Source organism: Artibeus jamaicensis, unplaced genomic scaffold (assembly GCF_021234435.1).
Source record: "Artibeus jamaicensis isolate MK-2021 breed Jamaican fruit bat unplaced genomic scaffold, CSHL_Jam_final contig_1998, whole genome shotgun sequence".
NCBI classification, from domain to species: Eukaryota; Metazoa; Chordata; class Mammalia; order Chiroptera; family Phyllostomidae; genus Artibeus; species Artibeus jamaicensis.
In genome coordinates, this window is record NW_026521407.1 from 8,262,737 (window position 1) to 8,283,828 (window position 21,092).

The 21,092-nt window shown below is 53.6% G+C and overlaps 1 protein-coding gene across 1 annotated transcript; it reads right to left on the reverse strand.

The window, feature by feature from the left end:
- Nucleotides 1–224: 224 nt before the first annotated feature.
- Nucleotides 225–21,027, reverse strand: TRIM25 (tripartite motif containing 25). The gene is made up of 9 exons (XM_037163724.2): nt 20,330–21,027; nt 16,167–16,262; nt 15,116–15,349; nt 10,613–10,775; nt 9,114–9,179; nt 6,529–6,555; nt 6,110–6,196; nt 5,932–6,030; nt 225–4,922 (listed from the first exon to the last, which is right to left on the reverse strand). The coding sequence occupies exons 1-9, from the start codon at nt 20,921–20,923 to the stop codon at nt 4,390–4,392; spliced, it is 1,899 nt and encodes a 632-aa protein (XP_037019619.2). The 5' UTR covers nt 20,924–21,027; the 3' UTR covers nt 225–4,389.
- Between the last annotated feature and the right edge of the window lie 65 nt (nt 21,028–21,092).

A 21,092-nucleotide genomic window follows, 5' to 3' on the forward strand; every position in this document is an offset into this window, starting at 1 on the left:
ACGAGAACTCACAGGACTCAGGGAAGTAGTACAATTGTGATTACAGTTTTCCTGTACAGGATGCAGATCAACACCTGCCAGCTGAAGAGACACACGGAGCGAAGTGTCGGAGGGACCCAGAGGCAGAGCCTCCGCCCCTGCCCTGTGGCGCCAGGGCACACCGCCCTCCTGGCACATCACTGTGTTCAGCAGGGCTGCGGTGTCCAGAGGGGGTTTTTTGGGGGGGGGGGGGGGTTGGGGGTCATTACAAAGACGTAACTGACTGAACCAACCTCTAGCCCCTCTCACGTCCTGGAGGTCAGTCTGGCTCACAGTCCCAACCTCCAGTCCCATGGTTGGTCTTTCTAATGACCCGCCCCCATCCCAGGTCATCTCAACCCGGAGCACGGACTCAGGTGGGGTGCAAGGGACTCGTGAAGTACAACGATGCACCTCTTATTGAGGCGATGCCCTGGATTTAGAATCACCCCTCTGGGAACCAAAGGTCAGTCCAATTCTTTGTTGATCACTTGCCTCTCACGCGCCCCAAACTAGGGAACTGGCCTGCAATCCAGGCGTGTGCCCTGACTGGGAATCAAACCAGCGACCCTTTGCTTCATAGTCTGGCACTCAGCCACTGAGACACACTAGCCAGGGCCATTATCGGATATTTTCAGAGAAAGAGAGCACATTTACATAACTTTCATTACCATATATTATTATAGCTGTTCTATTTTATCATTAGTTATTATTGCTAACCTCTTACTGTGCCTACTTTTATTAGTTAAACTTTATCATAAGCATGTATGTATAGGAAGAAACATAGTATCCATTAGGTTTGGTACTACCCTTGGTTTCGAGTCCACAAAGGTGGTGGAACACACTCCGCACAGACCAGGGGGGACGACCCGATGTAACCACTTCACACCCACACCCCTACCCAATGCAGACAATGATGGAATCCACCCTCCAGGGCCCATCTCGGGCCGGACTATGCTTTGTTTCATTTTAAAATTTCTTACCGTGGAACTTTTTGAAACATGCAACAGAAGAAAGGGCATGTCAGTGAACTCTTGCATCCCCTCACTGTTCCACAGATCACCTGCTCACCCTCTCATTCACACCCCGCCCCTTCTCCCACCACCCATCTTTGGATGATCCCAAAGCAAAGCCCAGAGGGACATCCTATCAGTCTGAGAATTCTTTATCGAGAATCCTTGCCCATGGCCAGACTCAAATGGGCTCTAGATTCTGCTGAAGTCTCAACTCCTGGAAGCAGCTGGGTGGGGCCTGAGTGCCCAGGGGCCCCTGGGCACCTCCTTCGCTCACCCCAGCGTGATAGGTCAGTAACACTGTCCATAGGTCCTGAGATGCAAGAAAGAATACCAAACACTGTTTTACTACATGCTAAGCCTCTAAGGCGAGTCAGCCAGCTTTGGTACTCGTATTTCTCACAGGTTTCCAAAGATCCTTGTCTTCAGCCCTGATTATCTCCTAGAGAATCAACTCTAAAGTAAATCAGCTGAACAAATAACAGCTCCAATTAATTAAAATCAATGGGGGGCAGAACAAGGTGAGGGATATCACATCAGTTATAGATCACAAATCCATTACAGACAGGAGATCATGCAAACAGGAGAAACCAGCCAACCAGTGTTGAGTAACACAAAAACTTGACCCCGGTCTTGGCTTTATTGCGCCAGACTGACTGAGACAGGCCCGGATACCCAGGTCTGGGATTGGTATTTCTGTGTTTGCGTTTCTGGGAATTTCTGACACTTCTCCAGGGCAGCAGGGGGCATGCGGGAGGCATGTAGGAGGCATCTCCTCCGCGATGGGCTGGCAAGAGTGGCAAGCAAGCCATCCACACCTCCCCATTCGACTTCCCCTGCAGAGCGAGAAGTCAGATGAACACGAAGGCCCCTCCAACCCTGGGACTCCAGGTCGGGCAGCAGCAGCCCAGCAAGGCAAGAGAACGTAAGGCGGAGGAGACAAGGCTGTGCGCCTCAGTCTGCATCTCTAAAGCACCTTGCACAGGTTACCTACTTGCCTCTCTTATAAACAGAGGGACTTGTGCCGCCCTCTCCTGAGCTGTAGATCACCAGGGGAGGGCCTGCTCTGTCACCTTCGTTTATGCAGAAGAGCCACAGGAGCACCCCTGGGTCCTGCCTCGGTGTTCTCCTCTAAGCCCAGCTGTTTCTCAAGCAGCCCTTGGCTTCAGACAAGGCTCTTGTTTCAGAAGGTCAATGAAGATGCTTTTGGCCATCTCCAAAAGCAGAGAAGAATCACCAGAGAACTTTTCTTCCCAGCAGCAAGGTAAGAAGATGTTTAAAAACCATACTTCAACTATTGCAGGAGGATCTTCCCGATAGACATGGCCTCTCCCCGCCAAGAAAGTGAGAGTCCTTGTTGGGAGATGGCACAGATCAACACGTCTGTCAGGAGGATGACATGCTCCGGGCCAGGCCAGAGGGTCCTCAAATTCCACCACAAAGCCAGGCATGCTTTAAATAAGGTCTGGAGTTCCCCACCTCCCCAGTGGTGGCCGCTTTTCCAAACCACAAGGAGCCTGGCCTGAGCTCCTCTTTGGGGCAAACCCAGAGCAGGACTCATTTCACTGCAAGAGGTGAAATTTCTTCCCCTTACATCCTGACACCAGGACCCAGTGAACTGAGGAAACTCCAGCTGTCCATTCACTCCCGCCCCTTTGTGGACCAGGGTTATTTTCACTGTGCAGAAACACGGCAGCAAAAATAGCTCCTTGTCCTAGAGTATTCATAGCTCGTTCCTTCACTAATCCTTAAAAGTCTTCCTGACCCCTCATCTGGTCGATCCCGGCACCTGGAATTGGCTCAAACGAAGAAGACAGCAAAAGGGACCAGCAACAGGCCTCTGACACAGGCAAGAGCCAGCGGCGTGTCTGCAGCCTGCGGCGGGGACGAACGGGAATGTGGCTGTGTTCCCACAGCATCTGCTAGGAGGTCCTTTTGGCTGTAGGCAGTCACGCCAGCAGGTGACCCAGTATGGTCCCTGAGACAGCCACACACAACCTGTCTCATGACACCAGGGTTCCGATATGAGGGATCAGCTACCCGCTCAAGTGTGCCGATCGGAATAGGGTCCACTCCAGCCAACCCAGCCTCCCACAGACCTGGGGAGAGGCAGCTGTCTCTGCAAAGAGTTGCCAATAAGAAGGCAAGACACTCTAACAGGAGCAAAACCACCATACTCACGGCAGCCCTGGTCAGGATCCCCTGCCCAGCAGGGTCCCCTGCCCCAAAGCCTAGGCTATGGGAAGAAGCCTCCAGCAAGGTTCTGTGGCTGCAGGCAAAGCATCTCTCTTGAGATGCCTTTCCTAATATTCAGGAGCGAGAGGGGTTTCTGTTCACATAGGACCTCGGTCACCTTAACCTTGAATCAGAAATTCAGCATAGGCTGATTCAGACCATGGTTTGAAGCTGGAGACAGAAAAAGGTCCTGTTGGATTAAACATTGTAACATTCTCACTGGGGTGATGAAGACAGAAAGGACGAGAGGCTATCTTCTGGTGGAGGAAGAGGACCAACTTCCTTGGGAAACTCTGGTCTTGGTGGAGACCTGCCTTGGGTGGTTGCCCTCGAGCACAGAAAATAACTGGAAATCTGAGCATTCTTCCCCAAATCCTCACATGTGGGAACCGGCATGGAGGGCAGGGGAGTAATATTGAAACTCAACAGCTTGCAATTTTTTTTTCTAAATCTACAGCAGCAGCTGTGGCTGGGTAGTTCCGGTGGTTAGAGCATCACCCCGATATATCACGGTGGAGGGTTTGATTCTTGGTCAGGGTACAGACAGGAACCAACCAATGGATGCACGAATGCACAGAACAACAAATCTGTAGCAGCAACGTTCAACCAGTGTGCCACGGAACCTCAGTAATTAGTCTACGTGTGCCCTGGTTGAAAACTGCTGGTCTACAGAGCTGAACAGCCCTGCAGAGAGTAATCAAAACACCAAGATCAGAAGAGCGCAGAGGCGCACACCAAATGGCCTGAGAAAGAACCTTTAGTGACTAGTGATTTTCTCCCAGAGGAAAGGGCGCTAATCACTGTACCCACAGAGCCTTACCCAGCCGCCCGGCAGCCCAAGGACCTACCAGAGCAAGCGGAGAGGCCTCTCCTACTTTGATGGGTAACAAGAGATGGGAACGCTTCCCTGTCCACAGTACAATCACCGCCCCCCGTCCCGCCCTTCCCCAGCAAAGTGCGCCCCTTGTCCCATCTGCCCACCCTCTCCCCTTCCATCAGCTCCCCTCCCACCCTGCCACCCCCTGGGGACTCTCAGAGAAGAACTCCGAGACAGTCCCCTACAGCAATTTCACCAGCGTCCCGGGGGCTCCACAGGCAGTCGGCCGGAGTGTCCCTGGCCTGCCTACTTGCTGGAGCAGACGGAGAGCGTGGCACCCGTGGAGAACACCCAGAAGGCTGGGTACAGAGCTTCGGTAAAGTCCTCCTTGTACTTATACATCACGTGCACCTTGTCGCCAGCGACGGCAAAGAAAATGACGAAACCATGGTCGCAGTTGAGAAGCACACCCACGCGCGTGGCCTTGGTGGTGGGCAGGGTTTTCTCCACGTTGTTGTGCCAGGCAGAGATCTTGGTGTTGAACCACTCCACGCACCAGGAGGCGCTGTTGCGGCCGAGCCGGCTCTCAGGGCCCTGCCTTGCCATGCTGCCGTAGCAGACGCCCATGCCACAGAAGTTGTTCTTCTGCAGCTCCACCTCCCAGTAGTGGATCCCTTTCTTGTAGCAGTGCAGGCCCAGCACCTGAGAACAGTACGTGAACCTCTGGGGATGCGGCCGGTAGCTCTGGTGCGTGTCAGCCACGGAAGCCACAGTGTAGTTCTCCGATAGAACCACCTTGCTGTGGGCAGTGTTGTAGTCCAGGATGACTTTCACGGCATCTAAAACAGCCGAGAGATCAGTTACAAGGAGCCCAAGGTGCTCTTACTTTTAAACCTTTCCTCAACTGGTATATTATTCATTTGTTTTATCCATTCTCCCCAATCCATCCATCTACCCATCCATCCATCTGGTTACCTGTGTGTCCACATGTGCATCCACCCATCCATCAGTCCATCCTCCTCCCATGCATCTGTCCATCCATCCATTCATGCATTCATCCACGAAGCCACCCACCCATCCATCCACCCACCCATCCATCTATCCATCCATCCATCTATCCATCCATCCATCCACCTACCCATCCATCTATCCATCCATCCATCCACCCACCCACCCATCCATCCATCCATCCATCCACCCACCCATCCATCTATCCATCCATCCATCCATCCACCCACCCATCCATCTATCCATCCATCCATCCATCCATCTATCCATCTATCCATCCACCCACCCATCCATCTATCCATCCACCAACCCACCCATCCATCCATCCATCCATCCACCCACCCATCCATCCATCCATCCATCCATCCATCCACCCATCCATCCACCCACCCACCCATCCATCCATCTATCCATCCACCCATCCATCCATCCATCCACCCACCCATCCATCCATCCATCCATCTATCCATCCACCCACCCATCCATCCACCCATCCATCCATAACTAAGGCCTAACTGAGAACACAAGATTCCAGAGAGAGTAAGAGGGGTAAGATCCAGAGCTCTAGCCAAGGAACTGGCCTTGGGGAACCAGAGGAAAGGAAGCAGAGAGAGGGCATAGAGTCAGGTGAGAGGACCAGGAGAGGGTGAGTGCGTGCCTTTCTGGAGCGTCTCTTCTCTGTGCACAGCAGAGACTGGGTGGGACAGGGAGAAGATGAAAGTTATGGCATGCAGAAAGGTTCTGCAATGGCAGGGAGTCAACCAGAAAACCCGAGTGAGAGAGCTGCCAGTGGGAGCAGTGGCATTTCGGCAACAGCTGCTGGCTGCCGGCGCTACTCACACTCCAGGAGCTCTGGTCTGGACTTGGCTAAGAAGTTCTCCAGCACCTTGGCCTGAAGCGATGCCGAGTTTGGCTGCAAGTTGGTGGGTTTGGCTGCAGCTGGGTGAGGAAACAGAGAGCCGTTTTCAGAACAAACTCAGAGTGGACACCCTACTGCCCCTCGCCCACAATAACTCACCCTCCAAGCCAGCTTGTTTTAAATCCAGGCCTAACTGTTCCAGGGTTCCAAAGGTGGGAAGCTTGCTGGGTGACACACTGGTGGTGGCTGGAACGAGGAAAGAGGACATGTGCTGGGGACATGACACGAATTGACCTTATGGCCTCTACTTACTCCCTCCCAAGCCGATTTTCAAGAGTGCCTTCTGCAGACACACGCCTGGACAGCCAGGGCAACACAGGTGAGTCAGACAGTGCTATGCTCATCCTACCCAGCTTATTCACTGACCCTTGTCCTCATCTTCACCCTCAGGCCTGCTTGCTGCTCCAGAACACACCCCTAGAACTGAGGCCCTATCACAGAGCCCTGATGTGACAGGTCACTGTCCACCGCACTCAGGCAGTCCCAAGGAACAAAAAGAGCAGAAATGCACAACTTACGAAGTTTCTTGGGTTTCTTTTCTTCCTCTGAAAAGGAAAAAAGTTCCAGAATTAAGATACTGTAAATCACAACACAATGACACTTTCAAAAGACCACAGTAACAATCATTTGCATGAATGTGACCTGTACCAATAAAGCCAGAATTCCTTAACTCGAAAAAGACAAGGGGTCAGCAGGCAAATAGCTCTATGGTGACAAAGCCCCCGTCTGTGACTGGTGGGGTCCGGGAGGGACTGACTAATAAGGAACGTGATGGAATTCTCTGGGGTAATGGAAATTCTGTATCTTGATGCGGGTAATGGTAACACATATGTATGCACTTGTCAAAATTTATCTAACTAGCCCTGGCCAGTGTGGCTCAGTGGATTGAGTGCCAGCCCGTGAACTGGAAGATCACCAGCTCAATTCTCTGCCAGGGCACATGCCTGGGTTGTGGGCCAGGTCCCCAGTTGAGAGAGGCAAGTGATCAATGTTTCTCGCACACATCAATGTTTTTCTCCTTCTCTTTCTTCCTCCCTTCCGCCCTCTAATAATAAATAAATAAAATATTTTTTAAAAATTTGACCTAACTGGTCCTGTCCAGTGTGGCTCAGTTGGGCATCATTCTGCAAAGCGAGAGGTTACCAGTTCAATTCCTGGTCAAGGCACGGGCCTAGGTTGCAGATTCGGTCCCTGGTCAGGACCCGTACCCGAGGCAACCAATAGATAATTCTCTCTCACACTGATGTTTCTCTCCCTATCTTTCTCCTTCCCTTCTCCCTCTGTAAAAATGAATAATCTTTTTAAAAATGTTATCACACTGTACATTTAAGATCTGTGCATTTTACTAGAGGTAAATGCTATCTGCAAAAGAGGGAAAATTAAAAATTAAAAAAAACAATAGAGTCAGCAGCAACCGTGTGCCGACCCAGCAGCGCAACAGTCCGTAAGAACTGTCTGGAGTGTGTGCCCCTGGAAACTGCCTCTGCTGAAACGGTGCTTCTCAAACTGCTGGCCTGAAACTAGCAGCACCTAGTTTCATTGGGTGCTGCTAGTTTCGCTCGGTTCATTAGTGTCTCTGAAACTGGCTTCTGAAGAGCTTGTTTATGCCTGAGATGTTAACCATTTCTCACGCCTTCCAAATGAAATATTATGCTTTTGTTATTTTACTGCGCTGTTTTATTTTTTGGTGGTAATAAAAAGTTGTGTGTTGAAATATAATCATGTTCTGTTTTAAAAAAAAAACCCAGCAGCGGCAGCATCACCCGTAAGAAACGCAAATTCTCGGGGCCCACCCCAGAGCTCCTTCAGCTGCACCGGCTCACTCTTCCTGCCCCTCAGGTTCAGATTCCTCAGGAGTTGTCTTCGCTCCCCACCCCATTTCCTCACCTTCCACTCCTCTCCCGCCCGCAGTCACTGACCCACTGGACCAGCAATCTTGGGAGGACCCATGGCCAGCCAAGGTCACAGGACCCCCTCCCTGGTCACCACAATTCTTAGGAGCCCCATTTACACAGTGACCAGCCTGCCCCTCCTTGCCTGCTCCCAAACCTCAGCCCGACAGCTGCACCCATGGTTCGCTCGTGCTGAGAGTGGACCTTGTGATGGGGGGGGGGGGGGCAGCAGTGAGCAAACTTACAGGAGGAGGGCGACTCAGGAAGGATCCAGGCCAACAGCCCCTTTTTACCCACTTTCACTTCCCTTTTCACACCAAGGGTGCTCCCACATGTTCCAGCTTAGCTGGGGGCTCCTCCCTCAGCTGCACCAGGCCCACCAACTCCCCGACTCTGCTCCATGCAGGGATGAGCTCCAAACCTCTGCCCGCCACAAACAACCTAAACACTAAAACTGAGCGAACGACCCACAAACTGAAGTTCTCTCACCCACAGCCACCCAGGGGCGTGGGCACCACTCCACAGTTCCTGCCGACTTTTCAGGGAGACACACAGCCAACAGCTCAGTGGCAAAGTTCAGGCCTTGAAAGAGCTTTCTCCACCTGTGTGCCGTGTGACCCTCCCTCATCGTCGAAATCCTGCGAGGTCGGTGTCCTTCTAGTCCCAATCTGACAGAGGGGGGCACTGAGGGCTATCCCTCCCGCAGCTCCCATCAAAAATCTCACTCTTTTTATGTATAAAAAGCCAGTATAGAAACAAATACACTGTTTCTGTGTGGAAGCAACAGGAGAAACGTTTTCTAAATGGCTGGGGTGATGGGCGAGGAGGTCAATGATGTAAAAATGGTTGGGAAGCCCCGTGACAGCACAGACACAGGACAGCTGAGCGAGGCTTATTAGTTCCTGCTTCTCCAGCACCTCTGCCAGTCTCCTCCAGGGGGCTCCACCCAAGTGTCAGAACGTGGGTGTCAGGACATGTTTCCCAAGACAAACCAGCTTTGGTAACCCTGCTGTTCCAGGCAGCTCGACTAGCTCCCACTCAGGGCCAGCTCACACAGGTGACCCAGCAGAGCTCCTGCCACAGCCCCTTCAACTTCCACTCTGGGAGTGCAGTGACTTGGGAGGGGGCTGTGCCCACCTGGAAGGAGCAGCGACAGGTGCAAGTGTTGGGGCCAGAGCCCAACACTGCCACAGGGACGTAGGGTTACTTACTCAGGACCTTCTTCCCAGGGCGTGAGGGTTTTGGCGTGGGCTGCGTGACATGCTCTGCAGGGTCCCCTGTGCCGAAGAAGAAAGGGTTTGTTTGTGTGGCTCCTCTGAGCCACACCAGGAGCCAGCTTCGCCGCAGGCAGGCAGGCAGCGGCTTTACAAAGACGGCCGTGCGCACATCCCACCCACTCCGTCCCCTCTCACCGGCCCATCACTGCAAGAGCAGCACCCCAGGATGGGGTCAACTCCTTGACCTCCTAACCCTCTCTCAGCTTCCATTTCTTCCAGCAGCCAATGGGGGTGAGGCCCTTGCTCGGAGTTGTGAGACGGGTGTGTGGGAGCTCCTCCCCTCCGGGCCTTCCCTCACACCTCGCAGCCCCAGATGGGGGGCCACTGAGGTAGCAGGGTAGTGAATTCACCAGCTTTGCCCTCTTGTGTGGGGCCGAGCCACGCCTGTTTCAGAGGCCCTGCTGCAGAGATTCCTGGCTGGCCAAGCTGAAACTCAAACCCACCCCCAGGTTATACAGCCAAGATGTGCACTGAGCCAGGCTCTGAGCTAGGCCCTGGGCAGAGAGTGGTGGATGAAATCAGACCCAGCCCTGCCTGCACCAAGACCAGAGTCTGGTAAGAAGACGGCTGGGAATGGCCAGGAAGAAAAAAAGGATAGACATGCAAAGGGTCCCAAAGGATGAGGAGGATCCCAGGACCCAGTCTGAGGAGTGGGAATGGTGACAGGGAGGTGTGCTGAGCAATGCAATGTTTTGACTGATTTCCAAAGGGTGAGAGGAGTTAATTGGTGAAGGTGGTGGGTGCTAAGCCTTCTTGGCAGTGGCAAGAGCATGTACAAAGGCCCAGTGGCAGGAAGCTTAGCGTACTTGAGGAACGGAACACAGAGATACACCAAAGGAGGGAGCTGGAGAGACAGGGCTGACCAGGCAGGGGCCTGTAGGCCAAGAGGGTCAAGAGTCTAGTCTGGGATCTAGAAGCAATGGAAACCCCTGAGGGAGGTGAGGAGGGAAGGCTCCAGGACATCAGGTTTGCATCCAAAAAAGCTCTTGCTCACTACAGCGGGAATAGAGGCAAACAGTCTATTTGGGAAGCCGCCAACCACTGGCGGCAATGGAGGTCAGTCAGGCGGGTGGTAGATGGCGGTGGGGCAGGCAGACTGAGTCAGAAGACATTTGGACGTGGGGGAAAAAAGAGGGGATGTCAGGAGGAATTCTAGGTTTCTCGGACCCCCAAACTAGCCATTCCCCCATCAAATACAGACAATCCACAGTCCATTCAAAACCCATCCCAGTCAGCCTCAAGATCCCATGGGACCTGAAAAAATGGCCAACCCAAGACACGAAGCAGAGACTCCCCAGCACCTCCGAATGGAGGGCAGATGTGTCGGGGCCTCTGAAACTCAGGATCCAGGCTTGCACTCCATAACGCTAAGGGGACCCACCCAGATTCAAGGGTCCCAGTGCGGGGACATGGAGGCGGGTTGCTAATGTTACCCGAGTCGGAGGGCTCCTTGTCCTGGGCCTGTCGGAGGCACCGCTTCAGCTCGGCTTTGACATCTGAGGTGCTCTGGCAGATGCTCTTGATCAGCTCATGGTTCAGCTCCACCTTGGGGATGTAGACTGGCTTCGTTGAGATTGATTGCAGTTTTGCCCCTTTCTGGAACAAGCCAAGGGGTTAGTGCAGGCAGCTCCAGGAAGCCAGGGCCTGGGTTTGGGCCTCATGAACCCCAGGGGGAGCTTCCCTGTGTCTGCAGGTGGGCAGTCCGATCAGCCTTCTCAATCACAGGCCAGAGGCCACTGGGGGTAAAAGTGATACTTTAAAGCAGCAATCTGGAACTCGAAGGACCCTCAGAGGTCGCTCCCCTGACAGACGGGGAAATTAAAGTCTAGAAAGGACAAGTGATCTGCCAGGAACTCTGCCAATTCGTGGCAAGAACAAAGCTGGGGCCTCATGAATAATGCTCTTTTTGCTCCTCCAATGGTGGCAGAGAAGTACAGGAGACGCAGAACCAGCGCATCCCTCGAGGACCAACTCTGAACACACGGTCTGGATAAGGACAGGGGAGTCTCAATGGTGCAGGACTCAGCGAGGGGCACGTCCAATGAAAACGAAGGGTCTCAAGGACGTCCCAAACTTTGAGGCACAAATCGGGTCACACAGCTGTAGACTTAGAATCGTTCTGAGAGCTTGAGGCAGCTACCCCAACAAGCAGGAATGAGCCTATGAGAAGAAAGTTAATGCCATCCAGCCTAGGATGGACCGCCCAGTCACACCTGTACTCCCCCCAGGACCTGAACAGGGAGTATGGGCCTTTGAGGGGTCACAGCACGTCACCCAGTCCATGGGCTCCCTGGAACATCCACTGCGTGCCAGGCACTCTGTTAGGTGCTGGACATGCCAGGGTTGTTGGTCATAAAGGATGGGCCACACTCAAAAGGAGCTGACTGCCCAAACAAACATGAAAACAAGTACACCTGCCCTGGCTGGTGTGGCTCAGTGGATTGAGTGCCGGTCTGTGAACCAAGAGGTCACCAGTTCGATTCCCAGTCAGGGCACATGCCTGGTTTGCAGGCTAGGTCCTCAGTTGGGGGCGTGTGAGAGGCACCCGATCTATGTATCTCTTACACATAAATGTTTCTGCCGCTCGCTCCCTTTCTTCCCTTCTCTCTAAACCAAATAAAATCTTTGAAAAAGAAAGAAAACAAGCACACCTAACACAGTGCCATCAAGTGCTTCAGCAGTGGCAGTGACACAGGCCCTGGACTGTCAATAAGGGCAAACTCCTGGGATTTAGGGGAGATGGGGAAACTGGGGTTACCCTGGCAAAGGACCCGGAGTCAGTAGGCAGAGCAAGTCAGCCGCGACATTCCCATCCAATGCCCGGTGTGCCCGGGGGCCCGGCGAGTGCTCTGCCGGGGTCAAAGCACGGACTATGGGCTGGGGGTGGGTGGCGAGACAGGAGGCTGCTGGCAAAGGCCGGCCCGGTCATCACAGGCCTGTGGGCCATGCTAAGGGTGTGAGGTCAGGAAGGGCGGGGGCGGGGAGGCGGGCCCGTGCTTTTAGAAAGACACTTCCAGGGGCAGTGAGAAGCAGGGATGGGGACAAGAGCACAGGTGTGTGCAGCGGGCAACATCCTACCACAGCCCCGAGACTCCCACCCCCCCCCCAGGGTACACATCCTACATAATCCCCTCCCTTGAGACTAAGCAGGACGGTGGATGTGACAGGATGTCACTCCAGCCGTTAGGACACATTACATGGCAAAACGGAAGAAATTTTTCAGATTCAGTTAAGATCCCAAATTTATTGATTTTGAGTTCATCAAAAAGATGGGTGTCCTGGACTTCCGCCAAGATGGAGGCATAGGTGGATGTGCCGTGCCTTCTCACACAACCAAGATTAGAGAAAACTAAATATTAGCAACAGAAAACACAGCCAGAACACAGAAAATTGAACTTTTCGGAAGTCCGTTAACAACAAATTCTTCAGCCTGACCGGTAAGGGGCGAAACCAGTGGCTGGCGGAGCAGGGTTGCACAGGAGGACTCTGGCCAGACACACTCAGGCCCGCGGAATCCAGGCGCAGGGTCAGACCTAGTGAGCGACCCAGCAAGCAACCAGGCGAGCGACCTCGGAGGAGACAGCCGGGCCCGGGGCTGCGTGTTGACTGAGGTCGCGCATTTGTGCGAGGGTGGACAGGCGAGGGAGTGGGCGGTTGGACCGGGCCGGCAGGTCCCCACGGCAAGCGGCAGTGGAGGGCGCCGCCATTTCCCTGCTCTGACCCCACCTCCACATACAGCGTCATAACCCAGCGACTCTGAGCGGCCGGCCCAGGTGAACCACCTAAGGCACTGCTCCTCCGCACCCAGCTGTGAGAAGCGGCAGAGGGGGTCGCCATTTCCCCGCTCTGGCCACGCCCCCACATACAGCGTCACAACCAAGCGACCTGGGAATCCAAGGCGCCGCTTCTCACACTTAAAGGGCCCGAACAGACCAAGAATGGCGCAGGAGGATCTCAGAGCCCCAGAGCCAATAAATCTAAGCGATGAAGAAATAGCAAAACTCACAGACGCACATTGGTGATCAGGATCCTCACAGAACTGGTTGATTATAGCCACAAATTAGACAAATATATGAAGGCGAAACTAATTGAAATGAATGGAATTGCACAGGGCACCAATAGCAATGAAAAGGAAACTGGGACTCAAATCAATGGAGTGGACCAGAAGAAAGCAAATAATGGCCAAACAGAAAAGAGTCAAGAAGCAAGAATTCAAAGAAATGAGGAGAGTCTTAGGAACCTCCAGGACATCTTTAAACGCTCCAACATCCGAATTATAGGGGTACCAGAAGGGGGAAAGGCACAGCCACCAGTGGAAAACGCATTTGAACAAATAATAAAGGAGAATTTCCCCAATCTGGCAAAGGAAATAGACTTCCAGGAAATCCAGGAAGCTCAGTTGGACTTCCAAAGAAGTTGGACCCAAGAAGAAACACACCAAGGCACATCGTAATTACATTAGCCAAGATTAAAATGAAGGAGAGAATCCTAGAAGCAGCAAGAGCTAAGGGGACAGTCACCTACAAAGGAGTCCCCATCAGACTGTCAGCGGATTTCTCAAAAGAGACCTTACAGGCAAGAAGGGGCTGGAAAGAAGTATTCCAAGTCATGAAATCCAAAGGCCTACAACCAAGATTGCTCTATCCAGCAAAACTTTCATTTAAAATGGAAGGACAGATAAGGTGCTTCTCAGATAAGATCAAATTCAAGGAGTTCATCATCGCCAAGCCCTTATTATATGAAATGTTAAAGGGACTTATCGAAGAAAAAGAAGTTAAAGAAACATGAACAGTGAAAGGACAACAAACTCACAGTTATTAACAACCACACCTAAAACAAAAGCAAACTAAAAGGACAGCTAGATCAGGAGTGGAAACATAGAAATGAAGATCTCAAGGAGGGTTAGCAACAGGGGAGTGGGAGGAGGAGAAGGGGGGGAGAAGGTACAGAAAATAAGTAGCATAGACAGTAGATAGAAAATAGATGGGGGGGGCAAGAATAGCATGGGAAATATAGAATCTAAAGGACTTGAGACACATGGTCATAAACTAAAGGGGGGGTGATGGTGGGGATGGGGGGTAGGGTGGAGGGGAATAAAGGGGGAATAGAACAACTGTAACAGCATAATCAATTAAAAAAAAAAAAGATGGGTGTCCTGTGTGGACCAGAGCTAACCAGGTAAAAGCCCTGAAAAGAGAGGCTGGGCCTTCCCGGAGAAAACCCCCGCTGGCTTGGAAGGCGTGAGCTGCCACGTCAGTAGGGGGCCACAGGGCGAGGTGCTGCCGCAACCTCTAGGAACTGAGAGTGGACGGCCAGCAGGGAGGGGGGCCTTGGTGCTGCACCGCGAGGCACTGGGTCTCACCAACAACCGAGTGAGCTGGGAAGGCAGCCCCACCAGCACTCGGACCGCGACCTGTGAGAGGCCCCAAGATGGCACCCCGCCCCCCCGAGCCATGCCCAGACGCCTGCGCCACAGAAGCTGCCAAACAGGAAATGTATGTGCTAAGCCACTACATTTGTGATAAGCTGTCATAATATATAAAAAACAAACAGTGTGTGACTCAGGGATGCTTTCAATGACCTCTCGCAGACCCCACTCCTTGAGGCCCTGTTCCCCTATATCAACAGCATCATGCTCAAGAGGGAAGTGTGTTCAACAATGTCCTCATCAAGACCCACCTCCAGCCCTGACTGGTGAGGCTCAATTGGCTGGGCACCATCCCACAAAGCAAAAGGCTGGCAGCTCGATTCCCGGTCAAGGCACATGCCCGGGTTGCGGGACTGGTCTGCAGTTGGGGCGCATACAAGGGGCAGCCCATCAATGCACATCAATGCTTCTCTTGCACATCAACGTTTCTCTCTCTCCCTTCCCCCCTCCCTCCCTTCCCCTCTCTCTCTAAAAATAAGTAAACAAAATCTTTAAGAAAAAAACCCACCTCCAGAAACTCAAACTCGTCCCCCTTCTTCAGGGCAAGTTCAATCTCCTCCTTCACAGTCTGGATCTCGCTCTTCTTCTTGAGGAGGATCTGGTAAATGGTGTCGAACTTGCTGCTGACCCGCTTCTCCTCTTCCTTTATCTTTTGTGTGGAGCTGGCCTCGGAGGCGTCCACGAGAGCCTTCATCTCCAAGTACTCTTGTCTAAGGTGCTCCATCTTCCTTTGGGCAGCCTCCTAGGAAGCCGAGACAAGAGGGCACCCATCAGACGGGCCCAAGGCAAAGCCCGTGGGACCAAGCACTGCCGAGATGCAGAGCACAAAGCGACATGACCGCCTCGGAGACCAGTCTGGCAACACCTAGTAAATTCGAGGGTGCTCCCACCCTGGGACCCAACAACTCAACTCCAGGAACGTACCCCAGAAAAATCCTCAGACACCTGTCCCAGAGACACCCACAAGAATGCTCACAAGCAACACTGCCCGAATTAGCAAAACCCTGCACACAGGAGACTGCATACACAGACTGCATATTCATAGGGTGGAATATTAGACAGCGATGAAAATTAAGGAGCGGGGGAGGGGGGGTGACGCACGGTTAAGTCCCAGGGAAAAACAACCTGTAGGAGACACACAGTGTTGACACCATTTATGTAAGGCTTTGGCACAGAGAGAATGGTCGTGTTTATGGCTAAAGGGAGGCACACGTACATAACAGAAGTAGAGAGAAACTCAGGGAAATAAGTGAACCCATTCAGGAAAGCAGTTACTTCTGGAAGAAAAAAAAAAGGGGAGATATAAAAAGGGAGGGGAGTAGAGTGAGGGTTTCATCTGCATTGGTGATTTTTTTTTCTTAAGCTGGGAGGCAGTTCATGGGTTGTTGGTTTTTTTTTAAGAAAGGGTATGAAGCTGCTCTAGAAAACTTCTAGAGAATAGCATCCGTGGGAACTGCACTGTCCAATATGCACGCAGCCACTTGCTACACATGGTTACCGAGCCCTTGAGATGTGGCTGGTCCCAGTTACGATGCGCTAGGAAGTGCCCTGCCACTCACCCGCACATCCTGCTGCCTGGCTCTCACATCCTCCAGCGCTCTCGACGCACCGTTGATCTGACCGTATATGACAGTCAGTTTATGCTTCAGCTTGGCCTGCAGGGAAAACAAACCAGGGTGAGACAGACCTCAGCCCAGCCCCCACCAGTATCCAACACTTGGACCTCCCAACAGGTGTTTCCGCCACCTCTGGTCTTGCCTGCTTGTAGCTTTTTAAAGGACTCTCATTTTCACCACCCTCTTTGTCCTTTGAGGGAGGCAGTACTGCAAAGAAGTTAGTAACTAGTACGGGATTTGGGGCCGGTCAGGCCAGGGGTGCAGGCCCGGTTCCCCGCGTCCAGTGGTCTCTCACCTACTGCCTCCTTGGCCACCAAACAGATACAACTGTTTCCACCTCACAGAGCCCTCAGGAGGATTAACTAAAACATACGAAGTCCTCAGCACAGTGCCTGGATTCGAGTCAGCTTGCAGGACTATGAGTTTTCCTAGCACCCATTTTACAGGGGATGAAACTGAGGCCAGGAGGCTGCCAGGCAGCTGGGCTCACAGAGACAGAACAAGCTGGGACAGCTGCTTCAGCAAAGGCTGGTGAGGCCACTCTCACCAACCCTCCCACTGCAAACAACCAGAAACGCAGACAAAATATCGGGGGTCGGGGGAGAAGGGGGACTCTGCTGAAAGACAGTGCAGAGTTAACAACACAGGGAAGGATCCCAAAGGCAAAATCCAGGAGGAGGAAACCCAGGCCTGGGTTCTCCCAGAGCCATCTGCCAATTCCGAGGACAGCTGGAAGAGCCTCCGTCAGCGCAGGGAGGCAGGGGGCCAAAAATCTGAGTCCAAGGCTCGCTCAGCCAGCCCCACAGGTGGGGACATCTAAGGGCCATTTCCAAGGAATTAAGAATAAACCAGCAGGCCCTGGCTGACCTGGCTCAGGGGATCGAACATCGTCCTGCAAACTTAAAGGCCGCCAGTTCAATTCTCAGCCAGGGCACATGCCTAGGTTGCAGGCCAGGTCCCCGAGTTGGGGGTGTATGGGAGATGCAACTAATTAATGTTATCTCTCTTCCTCTCTTTCCTTTTCCCTTCCCCTCTCTCTAAAAATAATCTTGAAAAGAATGAACCAGCGATAGACCAGCCCACCATCAGCTCAATCCCTGAAAGTGAGTTAAGCCAATCCAGCATTGCCAGGTCCCTGGCCACATCCAGAAACAAAGGTGAACTGTGCATGAAGGAAGACAGTATCTTCTAAGGCCTCTTAGTAGTTCTATGAATTTTCACGATCAATCCCTGCTCAGGTGAAATGTCAGGGGCACAGAAATGAGAAGGAAAAGAGCCACCACCACCATAATAATCGCAGCTAGCATAGTTTATGATTCGCTTGCTGCAAGCCAGGTGTTGCTCTAGTGCTTTGCTTCAAAGCTGAGAACAAAACCAGGAGGTCAGAGTGACCCACTCTCCAGAGATAAGGACACTGGAGCCCAGAGTAATTAAGTGAATTTTGACCCAGGATACGCCACCATTCACTTAGGTTACAACATCCTGCTGTTACAGTTCCAGACAAGCGTCCAAAACTGACCACACCAGGAGTTTCTAGAAAATTTTTAATTCCCCTAGCTAGCTGGCTCAACGTACTCTGGCCCTCCCTTCCTCTTTCCTGCCTCTTTTCCTGCCTCTTTTCCTGCCTCTCCCACTCCACATTCAGGGCTGAACCTGACCTTGCACCAACCCAGTGATAGTCACTTGTAAGAGGAGAAGCAGAGTCCAAGGCCACACTAACTTGACCCCGAAAGCCCAAGTCACTGACGATGTTTCAGATTCAAACTCTGTGACAATGCTCTTTGACCTGACCCGTAAGAGTAGCCAAGACAAAGTAGGCCAAAGGCTGAAGGCCAGGCCCAAGCAGGTCCAACTTAAAAGGCCTCAGAGCTAGAACCTTCCAAACACCGGGTCGGAGGGTGGGGTGGGGGGGGGTGGTCACCAATTGCTTTGCCTCCAAGAGCCACTCTTAGTAGTGAACTCCCAAACTCCGTATTTTGAAAGATTTTTATCCACCATTAATCCAGCATACATGACAGTCCCCTGACGGTAGAAGGGGGCCCATACAGCTCGAGACAAAAGAAGTGGTCCCAGGACTTTGGAAGCCACAACAATTCCCTAGTTGAGGGCAGAGAACTTTTTGAAGTTCTGAGGATCCCTGAACAGACTGGGGACCTGCATCCTCCACGTGGGCAGTACAGACTCCTGGGTCGGCCCTGGACCAGTGATGGGGAGACAGGCCAGCCGCCCAAGGCTGGGGCACGGTCCAGCTGGGGCTGGCTCTGCCGCCAGGAGTGAGCAGCAGCAGGGCTAAAGGACTCAGCCAGGACAAGGGGGAAAAGGGAGAGAAGGTGGCAGAAGGCCTGTCACAAGAATTAAAAAGTGAAACATGTGTGGCACTCAAACAAACGGGGTGCAGACTCCAGCTGTGGGCCCTGGAGGCTGAGAGAGCTGTGGCTCTGGGACAGGCTAGGAAAGGCCCTCCTGCCCCTACCTGCCTTCTGTCCCCATGGATAAGAACTTCTGGGAAGGCTGTTGGGCAGGAGCCGAGCTGCCTCCATCTTTGCGGGCAGGCCCAGACACCCTCCCGAGGCAAAGATCTGCACAGCCTGACACCCTCTGCCCAGCATGCTCTCCTCTCCCCTGGGTGGGGTAGCAGAAATGTAAAACACTGTTTGTAGGTTGCCTAAGACAACCTTCTGAGATAAGTAACTGTCATTATCCCCTCCTAGGATTTCCTGGCTAGGAAGCAGAGCCAGAATTCAAATGCAGGTCTCAACATCCAGCTCTGGCTAGAGCCCCTGTCAACCAACCAGCCAGTCCACCTACTCTGGGGCCCGTCTGCCTGCCAAGCACTCAGAACGCGGCAAGTCTCTCCACAGCCTCCCCACCTCCAGGGCAGGTAGAGAGGGGATGCCACTCATCCCATTGTACAGAGGAGGCTCCCGAAGTGACTAGAAAGCACAGCTGATCCGGGGCAGAGCAGGGCTCCTGGCTCCAAAACCTAGTCAGGTTCTTTGCTATCACAGGTGAAGAAGACCCAGGTGGCTGCTGCACTTCAGAGGTCAACTTCCAGGCTGTGCCTGGAGGTCTGGCTTCCCAGGCTCAGGGAAGAAATCCAGAGGAACCCGGCTCAGACTGGGAGAAGCAGGCCCGGTGGGGGAGGGGCGGTGGCCGGAAGAAAGCAAGGCCGGAACCCAGGTCCAGGTGCTACTAACAATACCCCCACCCCCACCCCCACCCCAGGCCTCAGGTCTGCTTCGCCAACACGAGGACAGTCCAGTCCTGTTCTCCTTGACAGCGCTGAGGGAATGAAAGGACTTCAGGGCACACTTTGGAGCTTAGGCTAATAAAACAAAAGGCAGTTTGATTACACCTTTTCCTCCTCTGCCTTAAGTCCACAGGTGGAAGCAACGGTCCTCCAAACCACTACAACCATCAGACCTGGAAGGCCATTTAGGATGCAACCCGGTCCCACCTCCTCACTTTACTGGTGAGGACCCAGGCCAAGGGGCCAAATCCCGGCTCCCAGCCACACAGTCATGTGGGAGGGTACTGTGGTACCAGGGCACTGGCTCTCCCTGCAGGTCAAGTCCAAGCATTCCTAGGACTCAGGCAGCCCTCCCTCCTAGGGATCCTCCCTAGTCCTGGAGCTCTCCAGCTCTCCAAACGCTCTTGCTCACATGACTTCGAACTCCGGGAGCATGCCAGCTCTGACTCAGGAATGAGGCCGTTCCTGTGGAGATGCGGCAAGCTGGCGAGTCAAATCTGTGGGTCCCAGTGCCTGCCTGGCTGCTTACCGTGTCACCTGGGCTAAATTAACCTCTCTGAACTGCATCTCCTCCACTGAGACATGGAACAAATTATACCCACCCCCTGGGTGCCGCCAGGATTTAATGAGGGATCAGAGGTAACCTCCAGGGTTCATATTTGACGTTCAAAACCCTCTATTAACACCATCAGACAAATACTAGGCTTCGGGCAAGCCACATCACCTGTGTCTTCTGCCCCATCTCAGGTCCAGCAAGGCCCATCTTCCCCTACCACAGGTGATGCAGAATTCGCTGGTGGTGCCCTCTGTACAACCCAACAGGCCCCCGCTGCCCCTCTGCGGATACACCCCCTACCTCCAGGTCTGCGCTGGCCTGACTCAAAGGCATAGGAGAGCAGATCTTGTGCTCCACCAGGCAGACATGGCAGATGCATTCGCTGTGCTCGGGGCAGAAGAAATCGCGCAGCCGGTTGTGCTGGGGACACTTTCGGTTCAACAAGTCGTGGACCGGCGGCTGCAGCGGGTGGTCCTTGAAGGCGGGGCTGTCGAGGTGCGGCCGCAGGTGCTCCTGGCAGAAGGAGGCCATGCACACGAGGCACGTCTTGATGGCAGCCTCCTTCAGGCAGTGGTCGCAGGACACCTGGCCGGTGGATTGGGGGGCCTCGGCGCGGGAGGGCAGCGTCCAGCCGTCGGGCACTGTCGCGCGGGCCTGTTCGACTTTCGAGAACTGCTCCACCACGGCGCACAGCACCGTGTTCTTGTGCAGCTGCGGCCGCACCTTGTACGTTCTGCGGCACTGTGGACACTGGTACGCCGCGCCCGGGGCGGCCCACGTCTCGTCCAGGCACTGTCCGCAGAAGTTGTGGCCGCACGGGGTGGTGACCGGCATCCTGAAGAGATCCAGGCAGATGGAGCACGTCAGCTCCTCGGCCAGGGACAGGTCCGCCATGGCGCTCCTCGGGGGACCGCACGGCTCGCGCTGGGACGGGTGGCGCCGGGACGGGTTGCCGCGCGGTCTCCGGGAGGCTGGCGGGGAATCGAAACTGAGCGCAGCGGGGCCTTTTGCAGGAAGTCACGTGGGGCGCGGGGCGGGGCCGGCGCTCGGGCGCCCCCGGGGA